This window comes from Euprymna scolopes, chromosome 32 (genome assembly GCF_053919585.1).
Source record: "Euprymna scolopes isolate OS-2025 chromosome 32, ASM5391958v1, whole genome shotgun sequence".
Taxonomy (NCBI): domain Eukaryota; kingdom Metazoa; phylum Mollusca; class Cephalopoda; order Sepiida; family Sepiolidae; genus Euprymna; species Euprymna scolopes.
The window spans coordinates 37,160,498-37,183,020 of NC_136513.1; the positions used below are offsets into that span (position 1 = coordinate 37,160,498).

General features: G+C 32.4%; 1 protein-coding gene across 2 annotated transcripts in view; it reads right to left on the reverse strand.

Moving 5' to 3' along the window:
- The window catches only part of LOC145256265 (von Willebrand factor A domain-containing protein 7-like), a 246,407-nt gene that overhangs the window by 34,610 nt on the left and 189,274 nt on the right, over nucleotides 1-22,523 (reverse strand). For both annotated transcript variants that reach the window (XM_080114941.1, XM_080114942.1), the window contains 5 exons: nucleotides 18,525-18,644; nucleotides 13,839-14,030; nucleotides 11,121-11,230; nucleotides 7,943-8,102; nucleotides 6,485-6,558 (listed from right to left, as the gene is read on the reverse strand). In XM_080114941.1, the coding sequence (XP_079971067.1) occupies nucleotides 6,485-6,558; nucleotides 7,943-8,102; nucleotides 11,121-11,230; nucleotides 13,839-14,030; nucleotides 18,525-18,644 (656 nt within the window). The remainder of the gene's footprint in view (nucleotides 1-6,484; nucleotides 6,559-7,942; nucleotides 8,103-11,120; nucleotides 11,231-13,838; nucleotides 14,031-18,524; nucleotides 18,645-22,523) is intronic.

Below are 22,523 nucleotides of genomic sequence, written 5' to 3' on the forward strand. Positions count from 1 at the left end.
AAGCCTGAAAATGCCATCGATAAGCTCTTTAAGGCAAAACAATTATTGTTGGTTATTTTTGTTTTACGGCATATCAACCCTTTCAGGTTATTTAATGCCGAATCCAAAGATTTTGAAGAAATTTTTTTTAATAGAATATATTTGTTGTTTTCACGTCGGTTTCTATTTAACCCATAGTTGGGACCCTAACAGGCATTACCACTCCGGGTCAGAATGGACCTGGGAGCAATGCCAATTAAAGGGTGACTCCACGCTTCCCAAAGCCCGTTTCTTATTAACCAATAGTTGGGACCCTAACAGGAATTACCACTCCGGGTCAGAATGGATCTGGGAGCAATGGTAATTAAAGGGTGATTCCACATTCCCCAAAGCCCGCAATATGGGGCCCCACCATCGGATATAGTTTAAGGTCATATCCAGGACCCAAAACAATTGACACCTGATTTTGGCAAAACAATTTCACAACTTGCATACGTTGTTTGATAGTATGCTTATCTATAATTTGAAAAATATTATCTGTAAAATATCCGAAATAGAAAAAACAAATAATCGTTAATGGTAAAACGACAATAATTTTGGATCCTTCAGTGACTTTTTGGACAGCCAGTATGTTTAAAATAATTAACTGTTCCTATTTACAATGCCTCCCCACGGGACAGAGTTAGACTCCAGGATCGTTTTTTAACGTGGAGAAAAGGAACAAAAATAAAAATTGTTTCAGTCGTGAAGGATTTCTCCTCCACTGACAGAGAACAAGAAATTGAAGTGGAGAATCTGAAGAACAGATACTACACTGTAATTTTGTCCCGAAGGCAAAGAAAAATAATTAACTGTTATAAATGTGCAGGGTGGAACGATTACTTTGTTGCCTTAAAAAAACAACTCAACAGCATTATTTTAAAATTTGTATCGAAAAAATCAATTCAGGTAACTTGGTTATGTAGTAGAGCTGACATCTATTCAATGTAGCCGCGTTCAGCCTCAATCACCGCCTCAATATGGGCCCAGAACTGGGAGCATGTCTTTGCCACAAGTGTCGGCGGAGGGCGGCGACCAGGCTGGCTTTTGTGTTGTGGGAGATCTTGTTAGTGATGTTCTCGACGTATGACCAAACAAAGTAGCACAGCGGGTTCAGGTCGAGGGAAAAGGGGAGGAGTCAGTGAGAGAAGGGTATAACAATTTTGAATACTTAGTCAGGGTTTACTTGTAGGGAAAAGTATCCTCAGTCGTAGCACTCCTGAAGCCAAACATGGGCCTCTTTGAACTTGTGGGCCGGCGCCGAGCCTTGCTGCCTCACATAAGGTCTGCCAGCGGCCACCTGATTGTACCAGGAGATCACCACACTCTTCAGCACTTCTTCTAGATACCCTGTGATGTTGACTTTCAAGCCGACTTCGAAGATGTGAGGTGGCATGATGTGGCCCTCACTTGAAACCACAGCAAAGACCACAACCGTGGCCGGAAACTTCATTGACCTGTGTCCTCAAGCGTTGAATCGTCTAGATTCGCTCGTTGAACATTACGTCACTTAGAGATATCATAGAACACTCCTATCGCTCTTGAGATTTGTACACACGTGGCCAACTAGTAAATGGTCTGCAACAAAAAAGAAAAAAAAAGAAAAGAAAAATGAAAAAAGAAGAAAAAAGAAAAGAAAAATGAAAAAAGAAGAAAAAAGAAAAGAAAAATGAAAAAAAGAAAAGAAAAATGAAAAAAAAAGAAAAATGAAAGAAAAATTAAAAAAAAGAAAAAAAAGAAAAGAAAAATGAAAAAAAAAGAAAATAAAATGAAAAAAAAGAAAATAAAATGAAAAAAGAAAAGAAAAATGAAAAAAAAAGAAAAATGAAAGAAAAATGAAAAAAAGAAAAAAAGAAAAGAAAAAAAAGGGAAAGAAAAATGAAAGCGGATTTCATCATACGAAAATGGAATTATGTCTTTTCTAGGGCAACAATTTTATCATTCCGCCACGTGAAAAAGTTATAAAATTAAGAACCAAGTATGTCTTAAAATGAAGCACTGTTGGGGGCTAACATTTGATAATTATATGATGTACATAGATATTCGAAAATTCCATGAAAGTTTTCCTTTCAAAGTTAATAAAGAAGTAAAGAATATATTTTACCCATTTATTCATTTATTTATTTATTCATTAATTTATTTATTCATTTATTTATTTATTAATTAATTTATTTATTCATTTATTCATTTATTTATTCATTTATTCATTTATTTATTTATTCATTCATTCATTTATTTATTTATTTATTTATTTATTCATTTATTTATTTATTTATTCATTTATTTATTTATTCATTTATTTATTTATTCATTTATTCGTTTATTCATTTATTTATTAATTTATTTATTCATTTATTCATTTATTTATTCATTTATTCATTTATTTATTTATTCATTCATTCATTTATTTATTCATTTATTTATTTATTCATTTATTTATTTATTTATTCATTTATTTATTTATTCATTTATTTATTTATTCATTTATTCGTTTATTCATTTATTTATTCATTTATTTATTCATTTATTCATTTATTTATTCATTTATTTATTTATTTATTCATTAATTTATTTATTCATTTATTTATTTATTTATTTATTTATTAATTTATTTATTCATTTATTCATTTATTTATTCATTTATTCATTTATTTATTTATTTATTCATTCATTTATTTATTCATTTATTTATTTATTCATTCATTTATTTATTTATTACTTTATTTATTTATTCATTCATTCATTTATTTATTCATTTATTTATTTATTCATTTATTTATTTATTTATTTATTCATTTATTTATTTATTCATTTATTCGTTTATTCATTTATTTATTCATTCATTTATTCATTTATTCATTTATTTATTTATTTATTCATTAATTTATTTTTTCATTTATTTATTTATTTATTAATTAATTTATTTATTTATTCATTTATTTATTCATTTATTCATTTATTTATTTATTCATTCATTCATTTATTTATTCATTTATTTATTTATTCATTTATTTATTTATTTATTCATTTATTTATTTATTCATTTATTTATTTATTCATTTATTCGTTTATTCATTTATTTATTCATTTATTTATTCATTTATTCATTTATTTATTCATTTATTTATTTATTTATTCATTTATTTATTTATTCATTTATTTATTTATTTATTAATTCATTTATTTATTTATTTATTCATTTATTTATTTATTCATTTATTTATTTATTCATTTATTCGTTTATTCATTTATTTATTCATTTATTTATTCATTTATTCATTTATTTATTCATTTATTTATTTATTTATTCATTTATTTATTTATTCATTTATTTATTTATTTATTAATTCATTTATTTATTTATTTATTCATTTATTTATTTATTCATTTATTTATTTATTCATTTATTCGTTTATTCATTTATTTATTAATTTATTTATTTATTTATTCATTTATTTATTCATTTGTTTATTTATTTATTCATTTATTTATTTATTCATTTATTTATTTATTCATTTATTCGTTTATTCATTTATTTATTTATTTATTTATTTATTTATTCATTTATTTATTTATTCATTTATTTATTCATTTATTTATTTATTTATTTATTTATTTATTTATTCATTTATTTATTTATTTATTCATTTATTCATTTATTCATTTATTTATTCATTTATTTATTTATTCATTCATTTATTTATTTATTTATTTATTTATTCATTTATTTATTTATTTATTTATTTATTCATTTATTTATTTATTTATTTATTCATTTATTTATTTATTTATTTATTCATTTATTTATTCATTTATTTATTTATTTATTCATTTATTCATTTATTCATTTATTTATTCATTTATTTATTTATTTATTCATTTATTTATTTATTTATTTATTTATTTATTGCAGACTATTATCCTCATCTTTTTTAGTTGTTGTTTCACGACGTTTCGGCCAACTATTCTTCTGACCTCTGATCGCGACGCGCCCGTGGCGCAGTGGATAGACACGTTGAATCTCTACGGTTCCAGGTGAGCATTGTCTGAAGATAGCGGTTTCAATCCTGCCCAAAGCCGGCCAAAGGCTTGGTTGGCTAAAACATGGTGAGACGACAACAACTATGGTTGATAGTAATTGCTGAGGATGTAGTTAGACGATTCGGAGTTCTTATACCCTCACAGTTAACCACCTGATGAAGGTCGGAGGAATAGTTGGCCGAAACATCGTGAAACAAAAACTATTAAAAGATGAAGATAACAGTCTGTAATAAATAAATGAATAAATAATACAATAATTACTCGTCTCAATAAGAATTCCAATTAATTAAATAATATTTATTGATTTTTAACTACTAGTAAAACTAAAATCGATAGATGATCTCCACAAATGTATTTTTTTCGTTTAGGAAAATATTTCCACACTTATGCATTTTTACAGTAAACTTGGGGGAAAATAACAACTGTAATTTTAAATATTTAGTGATTTATAAAGAATCGGAATCGGGAATTTATTGCTGAATCTGTAATAGTATCGGAATTTATAAAAATATTGGAATCGTCCCATCACTAATATATATATATATATATATATATATATATATATATATATATATATATATATATATATCTTTTCCCCCTCTTTTAAAAAAATTTGAACAAGACATTTTTGTAATGTATTTTTTATTTCCTCTCCCCAATTGGCCATTTAAATATCTTATAGTATCTCTTTCTTGTAGTTTCTTGGTCTTACTGGATTCCAGGATAAGAATTTTATCTAGTCTGGTGGAGTATCCAACATCGTGCTGTTACTTGAGTTAATATCACCTCGAGAAGATGCACCATTTATCATAAAAGACAGTGTTGATTAGCTATACTGATGAGATCTTATTTGTGCAGTAAATACTATGTGATCTTGAATATTTAGTCCGGGTTTACTTTTAAGGAAAAGTATCTTCAGTCTATCCTGACAATCCCATGTACAGAGATGTTTTAGACGCCCGAGGATAGTGTCTAGTAGGCATTCAAGTTCTCTCCTAGTAGACATTCACGTTCTTTTTTTGTGTGATTCTGTGTCTGTGGTGGTGACAAGTGCTTTCTAATTTTAAATTTGACCCAGCCATTTTTAGTTTGGGTGCGATTTTTACCGAAATAGCAACGCACTTGTCCATCTGTAATTCATTTTTTTTCGTTTATAACGTTGAGTGAAAATAAAAATATGAAAAATTAAAGCGAATTAGTGTTATACAATCATGCCACAAAAGAGAGAAAAGAGGACAGCTTAAAAGTGAAAGAAAGAAAAATAATATGGGAAAGTAGAGGGGGTAAATTATTGCGATAATAAAGAAGACGCAAAACAAAACGAGAGAAAGAAAGAAAGAAAGAAAACAGGGCAGATTAAATAAAAAAAATTGGCTCAATGGTTAGAGTGTGGGACAGAAATAAAAAAGAAAAATAAACTAATAAAGGCATAAATATAACAAAAAAAATTATTATTTTTTGTGTGTGAAGACTGTTTTCATATCAGCCTTCACCAAAAAGTCTAGTGTTCGCTAATAAAGGGAAATACACAAAAGATCGATATATCAATAATATGAATGAACTACACTCTCTAGTCCTTTCAAAACAGGGGAAAAATAAAGGTTAGGATGATTGGTTTATGCCAAATCGATGATGGAATATGGGTAAGTTTGTACTCGTTTTTGCATTAAATCCTGATCCTTATTAACCCTGTACATTGAACGGATACCATAGTACTTAGTTCGACGTACTTTATTATAACAAAGGTACATACAAAATATGAATATACCCAAAATATGAACGTACACAAGAATATGATTAGCTGGTATAAGCCATAAATACGGATAGGTATAGCAGCCCAAGAGAGACGTCGAAAGATACATGGGAGCTTAGTTCTCCACACACGGACACACAGACACAAACGGAGGACTTTAAGATAAACACGATTATCGCCCTTCAACTCTGGTAACACCACGCCGTACCACTAGGGGGCGATACAGCCCGTTTTTTTGTATCTTTCTTTCTCTTTTTCGCAGGACCTCAGGACAATGCAGATGTGACAGAAACAACCAAGAATATTGAGACGTTACTTATTCATCTTTCGTTACAAACTTTTACAACGTTGATTTGTTATTAAATGTAAATAGATCTGCATCTATTTGTTATCATATATCCGTGTACTTCGTTTCTTCATTACGCAACCTTTGCTTCTTTCACCTACCCTAACAACTACGCCAATTACACAAGCAGGCCATCCTGTCCTCCACAGATGCGCCGATAACTTAAAGCATTTTCACATTTTCAAATGGAATAATATTTTCAATATGAAACAGAAACAACACGCGCTCTCAATTATATAGGAATTCCGTGGTATTCCTTAACACATACGATTCATGCCACAAACATTGCACTGAATATCGCAGACAAGTAAGAAAGCCGTCCTTACCTTGATTTTAATTAGGACCATGTCTTCTGTCAGTTGGAGTTTGGTAGCTACTCCACTTTTCAGTTCGTCCACACCTGGTAAGTAAATTAATAATAAAAAAACGTGAATGTTTGAAGTGTTTAATAACAGGAAGAATCTCATGTCTTTTTGTTCCTAGCCACCAAACATCGGATTATTACTGTTTTATTTTTAAAAATTTATACCATTCAATTTCAATTTCAATGTACCTATTTACTATGCCTCCCCACAGGACAGAGTTAGACACCAGGGTCGTTTTTTCAATGTAAGCAACCGAAGCTGTTTGCATAATTAGTAAAAATTGTCTACATCTTAAGAAAGTTTCGAAGTGTTATTCGAAAGAAGTTTAAACAAAATATATTTTGCATTAAAAAATGTTACACAAAAGAAAAACTGGCTAGTGAGAATAAAATATGGATTTATCAGATTAATTGCCATCGATAACAAAACACAGACAACCCGACGATATAACTTTATATATCAAATTATACAAACATTAAAGAACATCGACTTTTGGCCGACTTGAAATCTCACCCTTTTGGTTAATACGGCGACTTATTCTGACAAACGTTCTTTTCTTTCGGAAATTATTTTAATATCCGTAGCAAGATTCTTGTAAAAATAGTTGGATCATTCTATCACTCCAGAAAGTATTTAACACCTGACGTGTTTGTTTACCTGTATATAATGCAAAGACGCCCTAAGATGGAGTACTGTTGCAGCCTTTAGGGAGGTGGTCCCTAGAACACACATTCTTGCTTTGCTAGACTACAAACATAAGTTCGAAAGGCGATGACCCTTTAATCCCCTCCCCCTACTACCTCTAGTTCACAGAAGACACCTTTCTAGACTTTCTCTACTCTATGGCTATTTTTCATACAATTTTTTTTCATGATAAGTATTGACTCATTTGTAAAATAATACTAGGAAGTTTCACGGCGTTGTCCAGTCGTAAAACACGCTTAAATATGATATCTTAAATCATGCAGATTTCGTATTTATTATTATAGAGCTAATTCTCTATTGATTATTATATTCTACTCAATATATAGTAGTATCCCCTCTCCCGCTGTGACCCAGTCGTAAAATGCACTTAAATATATTTTAATTCATGCAGATTTCGTATTTATTATTATGGAGTCAATATTCCATTGATTATTATATTGTACCCAGTATATAGCAGCAATTTCAAAAGTTAAAAAAAAGAAACAACAAAAAGCAACAACAAAAAATAAACAAAAAAAAAAAACAGAAATGAATTGGATGCCATCAGCTAGAATCGAAACCGAAACATATAGCGTTCCAGTCTTAGACATTAAGCTTGAAAAGTTCGATAGAAATGACGTCATGACGTTAGAGTTTAAGACGGTGACAAACAAATTCAAACAATACAAAAAAAAAAACAAAAAAACAAAAAACAGATTAATAGTTTATTTTTACCTTCAGGTGAAATAAGTTCCATTTGGTCGGTATCTCCGTCCGTGCCGACGGTGATCCGAACATCGTAAAGGGTATTGTCTATGAAGATGTCCGTGTAGTTCTGCCGGTCAGAGAAAATGCCGGCTCTCATCACCTCCACCGGAGATTCCAGAAGGCTTTCCTTAATAAAAAGAAGAAAATACATTTGAAGAAGAAGGATGATGATGATGATGATGATGATGATGATGACGATGACAAAAAGACACACGATTGATTTTTAATGGAGAGTTTATAGCTCTTCAACAAAAGGGACAGCCTGAACTTAAAACAGAACAATCTGTATAATCTGGTTAATGCAGGATTGCAGATTCTCTCACAAGAGAGAGAGAGAGAGAGAGAGAGAGAGAGAGAGAGAGAGAGAGAGAGAGAGAGAGAGACAGACAGACAGACAGACAGACAGACAGACAGACAGACAGACAGATAGATTAAACAATTGTCAGTCTCATCATTCGCTCACAAGAGAGAGGGATATATATATATATATATATATAGAGAGAGAGAGAGAGAGAGAGACAGACAGACAGACAGACAGACAGATTAAACAATTGTCAGTCTCATCATTCGCTCACAAGAGAGAGGGAGATAGAGGTAGATAGATAGATAGAGGTAGATAGATAGATAGAGAGATAGAGAGAGAGAGAGTCAGAGAGAGAGAGAGAGAGAGGTAGACAGACATACATACATACAGACAGACAGATAGATAGATAGATAGATAGTAGTCTTGTCATTCGATCTCCGTAATAACACGTGTCAACACAACACACCACTTCGTTCAATGCCGTATTTCGCATTCGTTCAAATCCACTCATAAAAACAATTTAAGCCGGCACATATTTCACTTTATAAACCTATTCATCATCCAATTCCTCACATATCTCACATTTGACATTCGACCTTTAATAAGTCATGTCGATTCCGACTCTTAGTATTTCAAAGTATCCGACTTCGACACCGACTTTGATTCTGATCCCGTATTTTTAAAGTTATCAGATATTTAGACATTTTTTATGCTTACATTCATCATAAACAACGGGCAATGCCACATGGATGTAACAGTTAATATTTAAGATCATGTCTACGGAGGCTCTAGGTAGGAAGTTGGACAGCAAGATGTCGCATCACATTTAAATTTCTGCAAGTTAGTGTAATCAGGGAAGTAGGGCACAGAGAGGGAATTCCAAAGTCTAGCAATGATAGGCAAGAAGCCGTTAGAGTGAAAAGCTTTCTGACATCCGGAGACATCTACAGTGAAGGGGTAGGATTTTGTCGTCTAACAGGTTAGTTGGGAGTATTCAAGTCGAGGGAGCATAAGTGCTACGAATTTATCAGCGCACATTCCATTAAAATACTTATAAAACCAACACAAGGATGCAACATTTCGACGATGGGACAGGGGTTAAAGCTTGGTTGACTGTGCGGGGTCTATTAGATTGGAGACTCTTTTTTGGATCTAAAAGAGAGATACCAGTGATAAAACAACAAGCCAAGATGTGGCAACGGTACTCCATGCACGAGTGAATGGTGTCTTCGTGGAGATATAGGGCACTTTTAGGTGTGAGTAGTATTCTAGCCCGATAGAGGATGCCCACCTTTCTTATAGCAACCTTGGCGATATCTTCAATTTATTTGTTGGCCCCTCCGACAAAAGGAGGATGGACCTGCAAATTCGCCCTTGTCCGTTCATCCGTTCGTCTGTTCGCATAATTTTCTCAATAACTACGTCTTGGAATTTGTAAAAATTTTGTACAAACATTAAACATGATATGAGTAAAAAAGTAGCAGAACGGATTTTCCGGGAAAACTCCGGTTGCCCCTCCCCCAGGGGTGCATTTCGGGTTAAAATGGATAAAAACTGACACTTTTGTGCTTATAAATAAAAAAAGAAAATTAATGCTTTGGATTTTTATAAAACTTTCTGAAAAGTTATATCTGATTTCTATATAATTTTGTTTATCTATACTTCGCGATAACTTTTGGGCGTGCCCCCAAAACATTCCATTTTTAGGACTATTTTACCATATTTGTCCAAAATTTTCTGTGTATGTCTATTTAGCAGTTTTGCATGGTGTTGAACTCAAATTTCAAAGTTAAGCCGCCTTGTGGACTTTTGGGGCTAAATGGGGGTGGGGGAAAATGATGGATTTAGTCATTTATTTTTTGCATGGTGTAGAACTCAAATTTAGATATGTTAAGGCCTAGAACTGCTCCGTTTGTTCATTTTCACCAGGATTTGACGTCCCCTGGGGATTTTGGGGCTAAATGGGGGGATGCTGAACTTAGTTACTTTTTATGCCTCATTCACTGTGCACTCACGGGGGGGGGCATGCACTGCTTCACTTGTTTCAATTCATGTTATGTGTGAATGCTAAGCCGAGGGGATTGAATGATTAGCTCTCAAGTAGAGTTTTATTAGACATGGCAATCTGTGATTGTTAAATTTTTAGAGACTAAATAATCTGACTCCCTTCCTAGCATTCTTATGAATGCGACTCCGACTCCAATTCTTTTTTAAAATCCTTTGACTTTTCGACTCCAATTCTGATTCCGCAATCCTCGTACAAGAGCCAACAACATCACCTAACAACATTTGGAGTGGCAATGAAGTAGATAAAAACTGATCTACATGTAATTTATTTCCGAATTTTATATAAATAAAATAAATTGAATAATTTAAGGGAATGCGAAAATAAATCTAAATATTTAGAGATTTTTTTATCGATGTAAGCATTATATAAATTTGATTTTTAATTTGTAATTCAAAATGATAATAAAACGCAGCTAAAAATATGAACCTTAATCTACTTTTTGTCTTAAAGTAGCAGGATGACCCGACATTGCACGGGATTGAATGATGGTCAACGAATATTTCACACTCCCATATTTTATTGTCATCGAAATCGGTGAAAGATTTAAGCAAAAAAAAAGAAAAAAAAAAGAAAGAAAACAAAAAAACCTAGAGCAATTTGTCATGCTTAAATTTGTCGTGCCTAAATATCGGACACATAGAGAATCACTAGAGGCAGTTGTCGTGCTTTGTCGTACATTTGTCATGCCTTAATTTGTCGTGCATAATTAATAAAACCGAATGAAAACGTGACCTATTTGCACCAGGCTCGTTATGTACTCATATTTATCTTACCTCTAAGACAGCGAGTGTCTCGTTCAACCGACTGTCCGTGGTTGCGTACACCTGACCTCCGGTCATTTCAGCCAATTGCTGGAATCTCTTGTACCACGTGTTGTATTTATCTGTAAAAAAAAAAAGTTATTCACAAAAGAAATAAAAACTGCTATGTTTTATTTTTAACGTTAATTACTGTTGTATAGTCAGTACTTTCTATTTATCGCTGTCATGCATATATAACCATGTTTATTGCACTTGTACGAAGATGCGCGTTGCTAAATAAATATATACACTCTGGCTTGTTTCAGCCGTTTTGATAATCAAACACGCAGACAGTTTCATAACAAAATTGCTTTTATTTAATTACTAGCGAGGGGTACCCAGCGTTGCCCGGGTGTTTGGGTGTGTGGGGGGGGGGTAAAAAAGTAAGTATGAGGATCGAACCCGAACCGTTGAGGCAAAGTTGTAAATTAAAGTATGAAAAAAAAAACAAAAAAACAAAAAAACGGGCGACGTTAACCATTACCCCACCGCGAGATGCTAACGGAAATACGTTTGAATTTATTTAATGACTTGGATTCGGCAGGTGCCCGTTTTAATGAGTTAATGAGGTCAAGTTTGACTGCGGGATAGTACCCTCATTTACTGCTGAACGCTTTTTTTTTTTTTTTTTTTTTTTTCCTTAAGATGTTATAGGAAAAAGACTAACCCACATGCGGCGAGCGACAAATGTTGAAAATTTATCTTCCGGAAATCGAGCAAATTAAATAGACAGGCGAGCTTCGTTGTTAACTGTGAGATATTACGATTTATATGTGATATAAAAAGTTTTAAAAGTTGTAAAGCGAGCGACCGCTTCTCTGAAAGAAGCCTTTTGTAGACACACAGAAAAAGCGAACATACATACATACATACATACATACATACATACATACATACATACATACATACATACATACATACATTTGCGCTTTTATATTTATAGATTATTTTGCCTAAAGTGGTCGTCGGACGTACCGAGCAAGGGTGGTAAAAGATGAGGTTGGTATTGACGAACCAGCGACGTAACGATCGTGGGTCCCTATCCGTCTCTCTCTTTCTCTCTCTTTCTCTCTCTCTCTCTCTCTCTCTCTCTCTCTCTTAATTCGTAGAATCTCTTGCTTTTATTGACAAATTCTTTCTTTGTTCCATCAGAGGTCAGTATGTGTGTACAAGTCCGACCTGGATCTCTTTGTTCCATCAGAGGTCAAAATATGTGTAAAAGTCCCATCTGTTAGTTTCTCTGTTCTCTGCTAACCCGGAATTTGTGTCTGTACGATCGCCAAGTTCCTTTATCCAGCGTTACGACATTCAACATTTTTTGGTCATTTAAAGAGAAAATCGCTTATCCCTTGTAAAAGTAATGGCATTTGATAGCTTTGATTGATTTACGGCATATCAGCCTTTTTTTCTTCGTATTTTTCAATGCCGAAAGCAATATTAATTCGGAACGATCTATTCATTTGTTTATTTTTTTTTCAATATACTAAAGGATCACCACTTAGTAAGATTAAAAGCTATTCGAGGATAAGGATTGATGGGTTAACAGTGGAATGATGAATGTTATCTTGAGAAAATGTATAAACAGATGGGCGGAATATACATACTTTGATTACTTAATAGGACGGCTCGAGAAGTGTTTGTTGACATTAGACTTATATAGGCAATCACTCGTGACGAGTATAATTTTTCTCCCGTCGGTAAGATTGCGTCTGGTCATTTGTGATTCCTTAGATGGCTGTGGAGGCCGATCCTTGATCTGCAGACTTTATTGCAGCGGAGGCATGTGTGGTTGACTTGGTAGTGGAAGAGGCGGAAGGAGCTGTGTTAGTAGTAGATCTCTCCTTTCTCTGCTTCCTCCTATTTTCTGTGGCTCTGTGGAGGACCTTTTCTGAGTGACCCGTGCCTTCATGGACCGTCGTGCTCCACATACCTCCCTGAAGAGCAGCATCCTCCCAACTGGTGAGACTGAATTGACAGCTTATATATATTGTGTCTGTGTTGAAATGTGAACAAAGTAATATGCTAATAGAAATAAGGATACAGACGCATAATTAAAGCTGGACCAAGATATTTCGGTCAAAAAGTTCGACCATATTCATTTGATGATATAAACGAATATGGTCGAACTCTTCAACCGAAATATCTTGCATTTCTGTCCTAATTTTTTTAATAAGCATGTTACCTTGTTTATTTACGATTTCATAATAAATTTAACATCTTCATAAGTAAAAAAAAAATAAATAAATGAAAAAGAAATAAATAAAAAAAGAAATAAAAAAGAAATAAAAGAGTAATAAAAAAAGAAATAAATAAAAAAGACATAAAAAATAAATAAATAAAAAAGAAATAAAAAAGAAAAAAGAAATAAAAAAGAAATAAAAAAGAAATAAATAAAAAAGAAATAAATAAAAAGAAATAAAAAAGAAATAAAAAAGAAATAAAAAGAAATAAATAAAAAAGAAATAAAAAAGTAATAAAAAAGAAACAAAGAAAAATAAATAAATAAAAGAAATAAAAAAGAAATAAAAAGAAATAAAAAAGAAATAAAAAAGAAATAAATAAAAAAGAAATAAAAAAGAAATAAAAAAGAAAGAAAAAAAGAAAAAAAAAAAGAAAGAAAAAAAGAAAGAAATATAAAAAGAAATAAAAAAAAAGTTTAATAAAACCCATTAAGCGAAACTGGACACGAACCATGACTGTCCTTTGTAGCGCGTTTGCCTCTTCGTCCATGCATGTCTTGTCCACATCCGCCAGTCAAGATGGGGGTGATTCGGATTTGCTTGGATAACGCTTGCGCCAACACAGCTTCGAATTTATTCGGGGCTTTTGGAGGGGCATCAGTGATCAGATATAACTGCGACTTCGGGGTAGCAACAGCGATAGCTATAATAACAACAAAAATAATGAAAAAAAAAGTTTTTAAATCGAAATTTGTTTATTCGTGAGAGTTAAAATTTTTTTTTTTATTACATTTTCACCCCCAAAAAGGCACATTGCCACTTTGGTGTAGGGGGCTACTATCAGTGGCAACAGCTACTGGGGTACTATGTAGGGAGTTGGGCAGCAAGATATCGGTTCACGTTACACTTGAACTTCTGCATGTCAGTGCAGTTGGGGACCTGGAATGGAATTCCAAAGTCTAGCGGTTCTGGGGAAGAAACTACTGGAGTAGAAAGGTCTTTTACAACTAGGGATCTCTACTGTGTGGGGGTGAGATTTAGCTGCCTGTCGGGTTTGTCGAGGGTTTTTACGTCGTGGGGGCACAAGTGCTTGCAGTTAGTCAGAGTAATCACCATTAAAATACTTGTAAAACAGGCAGAGGGATGCAACATTTCGTCGATGGGACAGAGGTTGAAGCTTAGATGACAATTCAGGACCTATCAGAGTTGCGACTCTCGTTTAAACCTTGTCTAGGAGCCAGAGACTAGTAGCAGATGCACCAGCATCAAATATGACAACAATGCTCCATACATGGGCGAATGGTGGCCTTATAAAGTGAGATGTAAATGGATTTTTCATAAACAAAGACAAGGAAAAAACAAAAAAATAAAAAACAAACCCAAGATCACTTTGAAAATCCATACAGATGATTGATATTTCGATTTTTTTTCATTCACTCATAATTAAGTTTCTTAATTAATTAAATTAATTAAAGTAAGGCGAAATATTGTGTATATATTCTGTACATATATACACGTGTATGTAACGATTATCTTATTGAATGTTCATCTTTTCTGCATACATGTATGAGTGTCTTCAATAAGTTTCCAGACATTTTTTGTACAGGCGTTTAAAATTGTCGTAGACTCTTGAAAATTCACTATATTATTATCATCTTATGAGATGACTGAACAATTTTTATGATGTCAGGCTCAAATGAACAGCTACAGCAGGAATTGGAATACACTCTACTAAAGCCTGATTGTCACAGCTGGTGAATTTCAAAAATGCAATCTGGACGCAAGGACACTTTAGAAGAACGATATACAATAAAATTCTGTTTTAAACTTAGAAAAAATTCCACAGAAACGTATTGAATGCTTCAGACTGCTTTTGGACCATCTTGCTTAAACCGAGCATTAATTTTTGAGTGGCATAAGAGATTCAAGGAAGGCAGGGTGTCTGTAAATGATGACGGAAGGTGTGGGATGAGTAAGGAAGTCAGAACACTAGAGTTCAAGTATTGCATGTAAAATGTTTCTTACATCAATAACATGAAATATTTTTTGCAATTATTTATTTATTTTTCTTTTTGGCAAACTTACTGAGTCAATATGGAAAAAAGATGACCAAACGAAGACTTGCCCTTAAAAAGTTAATTTCTAGGAGTATTCACGACTGGTATGAACGAATGCCACAATTAAATCTGTCGCCGGTATCGATGCGGTTATTGAGGCTGAAGGCGGCTACATTGAATAGATGTCAGCTCTCCTACATAATCAATTACCTGAATTGATTTTTTTGAATAAAAGTTTTAAAATAAAGCTGTAGTGTTGTTTCCTTTAGGGCGACACTTTTATCGTTCCACCATGTAATTACCAAATATTGAATATTTGGTTAAGTGGCAGTTTTAGTCATTTAGAACTATTTTAAAGCTTCACTGCTTACTCATTTTTCGACCAAATTTCAAACAATTATTTTAGTGTATAGATCACCTTCTCAGCTATATTGTGAAAAAAAGATTTTCAATTTTCGTTCAGTAAAACAAAAATTAGGATAAATTTATTGGTGTTCAAAATCGTAAAAATTCGTAAGGAGGTGAGCGATGTTTTTTTTATCGCTGGTTTTCATAGCAACCACGTCACTTCAGCGACTAGTGTTGCTACTAATTCACTGATGTCGAGAAAAGAGAAGCAACAAGTGAAATATACAGAATGAAAGCAGACGAGTGCCGTACATTGTTTTACATATGTATGTTATGTTTATAGGGCAAAAAAGACTGAAACTAAACAAAGAACAAGTGAATTTACTAAAAGTCTGGAAAAATCATGGATTACAATAGAAAAATGCGAGCATTAAAGGTAATATGGTTAAGCTTAAACATGGAAAAGAAAAGTAATAATAATAATATATAAATAATTTCTTTGTAGAATTAAAATATTTTAGAATATTTTGAGACCTAACGTTCAATAAAACAGTTTAGTTGTACAATATAAACCAAGATGGCCGCCGGAACAAACGCACAATGTTTTATCTTCTATAAATTTCCTTTTTTAGATTTAATTTATTTTTACGACATTATATTATAACGCATTTTTCATTTTAAGCAAAGAAATTCTATTTTTTCCTGAGGATTATATTCATGTGAAGAGCCGATGTTGATATAATAACAAACAATTGTTTCTACATAACGAAACGGATCTGTAAAAATGTAGCGACTTACTGAAGGAGCTGTTTTACATGAAAAGTAAATATTTAAATCTTGGAGTGTAGCTCGACTGTTATATATATATATATATATATATATATATATATATATATATATATTAGCAGGCCGCCCGGCATCGCCCGGTCGTAAAATACGTTTAAATATGATTTTTTTTATTAATGCAGATTTCGTATTTAATATATTATATTGGACCCAATATATAGTAATGATGTAAAAAGATAAAAAAAAATTACTCCTGCGCCAAAACGGAAAATCAAAACCAAAACGTTTAGCTTACGATTTACTTTTTCCTTTGACGTTAATGTCTGAGCTATGAAGATATGTTCGCTGCAAGGCTTGAAATTAAAATATGAACCAATAGCTATTACGTTACGCATGCATATTCATAATGCCATCGTTTGACTTTCACCTAGCAAATTTCATTTCTTTAATTTTTATACTTTGACATCGATTTCCCACGACTAAAACCCAAATATAAAGTTTTGCATGAGTTCGAATACTCTATATATTAAGTTTCATGTTTGTAGACCAAAAACTGACAGAGGAGTTTGATAGACATCATTATATATATATATATATATATATATATATATATATATATATATATATATATATATATATATATAGTGTCGGCAAAAAGAAAGTCCGCACTTGTAATTTAAAAAAAAAACTGCAAATTTAAGCTAAATTTAATGTAACCGATTAAACAACTGGTTCCTCATTTGATTGGCCTTTTATTCCTCTATAATTTTACCTGTTCATATTTGAATTTTAATTGAAATATTCTTGTGTTCACGCCAATTTAAAACAATAGCTTCAAATTGAGGAGGCAAAAAGAAAGTCCACACAATGAAGTATAAATGGCCAATTAAATGAGGTATAGTTTGTTTAAACAGTTACATTAAATTTAGCTTAAATTTGCGGTTTTTGAAAAAAACAAAAACAAATGTGGGCTTTCTTTTTGCCGCATGTATATATATATATATATATATATATATGATTTTCAGAATGTGAGAGATTGTATATAATAAATGTCACAGCCAAACAACGTATCAGTCCACAAGAGCCATGACAGTCAACGAACCGGAAGTCCAAGACTAACTCGAGTCTTAGACTTCCGGTTCATTGACTGTCATGGCTCTTGTAGACTGCGACGTTGTTGGTTGTGGAATTTATTATATATATATATATATATATATATATATATATATATATATATATATATATATATAATAGAAAAGCGAGTACCTGAGAGTACAGCAAAGTTCCGACCTTTACCTTTAGTTTTGACCTTAAAAACTAGTGTGCACCAATTCTAGGTCAGAGACCATCATCATGCCAGGTTTGGTCGGGAGCGGTCCAGCTATGTTGTCTATAGTATATATATACATAGGCTATAACCGTAACTTTTACTTCGGAAAATAGTTTCCACCATCCCTAAGTGGGGGACTATCATTATTCCAGGTTTGGTCATGATCGGTCCTCTGGTTTGGGCTGTAGGTGAGTATATATACATAAGTTATAACCTTGAGCTTTGACCTTGACCTAGAAAAAACGTATGCACAATCCCTAGGTGTAGTCATGATCAGCCCACTGGTGTAGGCCGTAAAAGAGTTGCACACACACAGACACAGACACACACAGACACACACATACACATACACACACACGCGCGCGCGAACGCTACTACTTTATATATATATATATATATATATATATATATACACATATATCGTATATTATTATATGTTTATTATATACTAGCATCATATCTACCCCTCCTCGACAGATTTGGCGTCTCCAAAGAATAGTTTATACTTTGTAAAAGTACATAACCATATACAAACAGACAAACTTGTGACATATATATATATATATATATATATATATATATATATATATGTGTGTGTGTGTGTGTATGTGTGTGCGCGCGCGTGTGCGTGAGAGTGCGACCTCCTAACCGCAACATCTATCACACCCATGTTTACCTTGTTCCAATCCACTGAGAGCGTATTCTTCGCAATCGCCCCCGCGGGACACTTTGATGTCTCGAAGCCAACGGATCATTTCATCAGCCTTCCCCGTCTGCCTCACCCTAGTCATGCGCTCTAGAAAAGAACAACAAAACAAATTAATCATTATGACGCTAATAAAACAACAAACATTCAATCACATGTTGTTCTCAAAGAGAAATCTTTGATGATGGCCTGCGTGAGTAATCCTAGTGAGTCAATAACACAAAAAAATAATCTTTTTCTTGGTGTCTGAAATTTTGGAACTAATTTTGGCTAATTCAAAGGTGCTCTTTTTGTCTGTTTAGCTGTAGTTTTTTTCAGCTATGAAATGTCGCATTTATCATAAAAATCCTCTCTTTTAAGGAAATTTGGTAAAGAATTCGTAAAATATAAGACAAATATTTCATGGACAGGTTTTAATTTTTTTTTTTTTTTGCTTTTTTCTCATGGATATAAAAACAATTTTTACGACAATATGACAAGAATTTTCGTTTTTTTTTTAGACTTTCTTGAGTGGCGAATATCTGGCTTTTCTCGTTTTAAACACCAGCAGTAGTCCGACATCATTATCCTGTCCCATCGGCCTTGACAATAATCTTCCAATACTTTGATATCTTAGTGAAATCTCCCCCCCCCCCCTGCTCGTCACTGAAATTGCCAAGATTGTCAGGAAATCTTTCTAAATGTCCGTGGAGAAAAGTCACGTTTATTCCAAGAGCCTGGAAATTATTTAAGAGCTTTTCGACAATATCTTTGTAATTTTCAGCTTTCTAATTTCCAAGAAATTTTTCAACTACCTTAACAAAACTTAACCAGCTGACCAATTCAATTTCGTTCATTGAATGTGGAAAATTTGGATCTTTTATTAATTTTCTTATTTTAGGAACAGCGAAAATACCATCTTTTAGTTTCTCAGAACTTAATCCTGGAAATGCAGATGAAATGTACCGAAAACATTGTCCAGTTTTATCAAGAGCTTTGACAAACTGTTTCATAAGTCCTAGTTTTATATGTAAAGGCGGCAATATGATTTTTGCAGTTGAAACAAGTTGCTCATGAATGACGTTTCTTTGACCAACATTAAGCTTGTCTCGAACAGGACAATTTTTTTTTTTATTTTCCTATGATTTGTTTTATTTCTGTTATTCTACGGAAAACAAGGAAACTTTGTATAACCAGTCTGTTGTCTTAATAAAAAGTTTACCGTTTTTAAAGCAACACAAATAACCCATTGAATATTTTCGTATTTCAGATGTGTTTTAAAGCATCGTATGTTTCCTTTAGTGTTGTTGAGTGTCCAATAGGTATAGGCGCATACATATTAGAGTTAAACAATCTCCATTCTTCTAGTTTATATTCTTATACATATTACTTGAGGAGAACTCCAGGAATATCTACACAAAAACCCAAATCTGGCAATTCTCCAAAGAAATGAATAAATTCATCATTATGTGTTAAGTAAAAAGGTAATGTTGCAAATATGTTTATCATTCAATCGAGAATTCGGATGATTTTTTAGAGATGTTTAAACCTCTTATCAAATCGCTAAGATCTTCTTGATCAAACGATACTGAGGATGATGTTAGGTAATCTGAATCATTTGTATTGTCTAGTTTTTCAAAGCTTGTATCTAAATTCTCATGCAGTTCTTTAAAAACAGTTGTTGGAATTTCATCACAATGAGCCAATGGTCGAATTGCAGAGGGAAGATTTGGGATTTTCGCTTTTTCTTATCAATTCCTGTTAAATTAATTGCACAAAATTAACAGTTGTTGAAGTTAATTTGTGTCTCTTTCCAAATCATTGGTACTACGAACCTCAAGGATTTTCATAAACCTTGAGCCCATTACCTCAAATGCTCAATACATGTTTTGCAAACTATATGTGAAGCCCAAGACTTGTCTTGATCAGCGAGATTGTTCACATGAAAATAAAATTTTCATTATTTAATCGAAACTCTACACAAATCTAACAAAATGCATCTGGGTGGTTCTTGAAGGATCGAAACCTTGATGTCATTTTTGTAATTTTATTTAATTATTATATCTGCAATGAGAACAATTATAAGATTCAATCTATCACTAAATAAGTAGATACAGTTGTATTTAAATGAACTTTCCAATAGTAATCAACAATATTGGCATAGTAGTTATAAACTAGAAAAAGTAAAATGATCGTCTACAGTTTTAAAGAGATAACATACTTACACAGGTAAAGGTCCTGGATATGACCTTAAACTATATCCGATGGTGAGGCCCTAGCTTGCGGGCTTTGGGGAGTATAGAGCAACCCTTTAATTGCCATTGCTCCCAAGTCCACTCTGACCCGGAGTGGTATTACCTGTTAAGCTCCCAACTATGGGTTAAATAGAAACTGAGTTGAAAAAAATTCTATTAAAAACCCTTCAATCACTGGATTCGGCATTAAATGACCTGAAAGGGTTGATATGCCGTAAAACAAAAACAACCCTCCAACCATACACAGGTAAAAAAATGTATTCAGTTTGAAAAAACTAATAATTTTTAAATAATCAAGATATGAAACTTTAACTTTTTTCAATCTGATTTCCTGAAATTGAAAAGGACAATGTTTTCAACATAAAGAGACTATTGTTGTATGTTTTTAATATTTGGTTTTGTAGTTTCAAATCTAAAAAAAAATTATGTCTAAGTAAAGAAATCCTCTACTAAAACAAAAGATTTTGATGTCATTTAGAATTTTTGAAATCATTGTTTTTTTTTTCCTTCAAAGTATTGAATAAGCTGGTAGTACATATGACACCAAATGCTTTCACTTTAGCTCGGCCAAAAGTATATATAAAAAAAATTTAAGAACAACATATATCTCAAAAAACTAGAGATAATCAGGTAAAATAAATGCCATTTTTGAAATCAGCAAATCAAAAACTATAAGAATTGACTCATAAACACCAGACACCAAAATCTTTGTTGGCTAATGTAATATTAGCAAAATTAATATTTATTTTTATGATAGATAGATAGATACATACATACATAAACAGAGAGAGAGAGAGAGAGAGAGAGAGAGGGAGAGAGAGAGAGAGAAATAAGCAGAATTGATGATTAAAAAAAAATTGAATAAATTACTATATTTATTTATCCATCAAAAATTAAAAAATATTCTTTTAAGCACAGTAGAAATATAATATATACGACACGACACGTTGACACAACGGTTCTCACCAGATGACCGTAGTTAAGCAACGATGGGCCTGCCCAGTATCAAATGGGTGACAATTTGGAAAAGCTAGGCGTTGTATGTGCCGTGCCGAATCGTAGAAATTTCCAGGTTGGTATATGGGGGCCCGTATAACTTACACGGGGAAGGAGAGATACCCCCCCCCCCGATTCAAGACAGAGCACTGGGAAACTAGCGTCTTTACTTGTCTTCTCGGGATTTCTTGGCTCTACAATTTGGAGAACCGTGGTCGCCGATGATGTTAAAGCAGCAAGGCCTCTGCATGCATGCATATATATTAACTACATACAGAAATATAAAATATAAATGGATATGTTTTAAAATCCGTGAAAAATCGTAAACCCATGTATTTTCAAGGAAAGACTCTTAAGGATTTTGAATTATAATTTTTTGTTTAAATATTTGATGCTATAATAAACCAGTGTTCAATTTTTATTTTCAGCCTCAAATTTTCTTATTTCTTTTTATTGCTCTTTTATCGCTCTTTTATTGCTCTTTTATTGCTCTGTTTTAGCTTTTTGTTATCTTGATGAGTTCTAATTACCTTGGCTCTACAATTTCGACAACCGTGGTCGCGGACGCTGTTAAAACAGCAGAGCCGCTGCATGCATGCATATACATTAACTCTACACATCCGTTGTATGCCAAAAAAACTGCAGCTGATAGTTAATCTTTACGCCATGGTGTCGAATTGACTGATAGACTCCGTTTTGTCGGATTTTCTTAAGTTTGACCCCTATTATGACCCCTTAA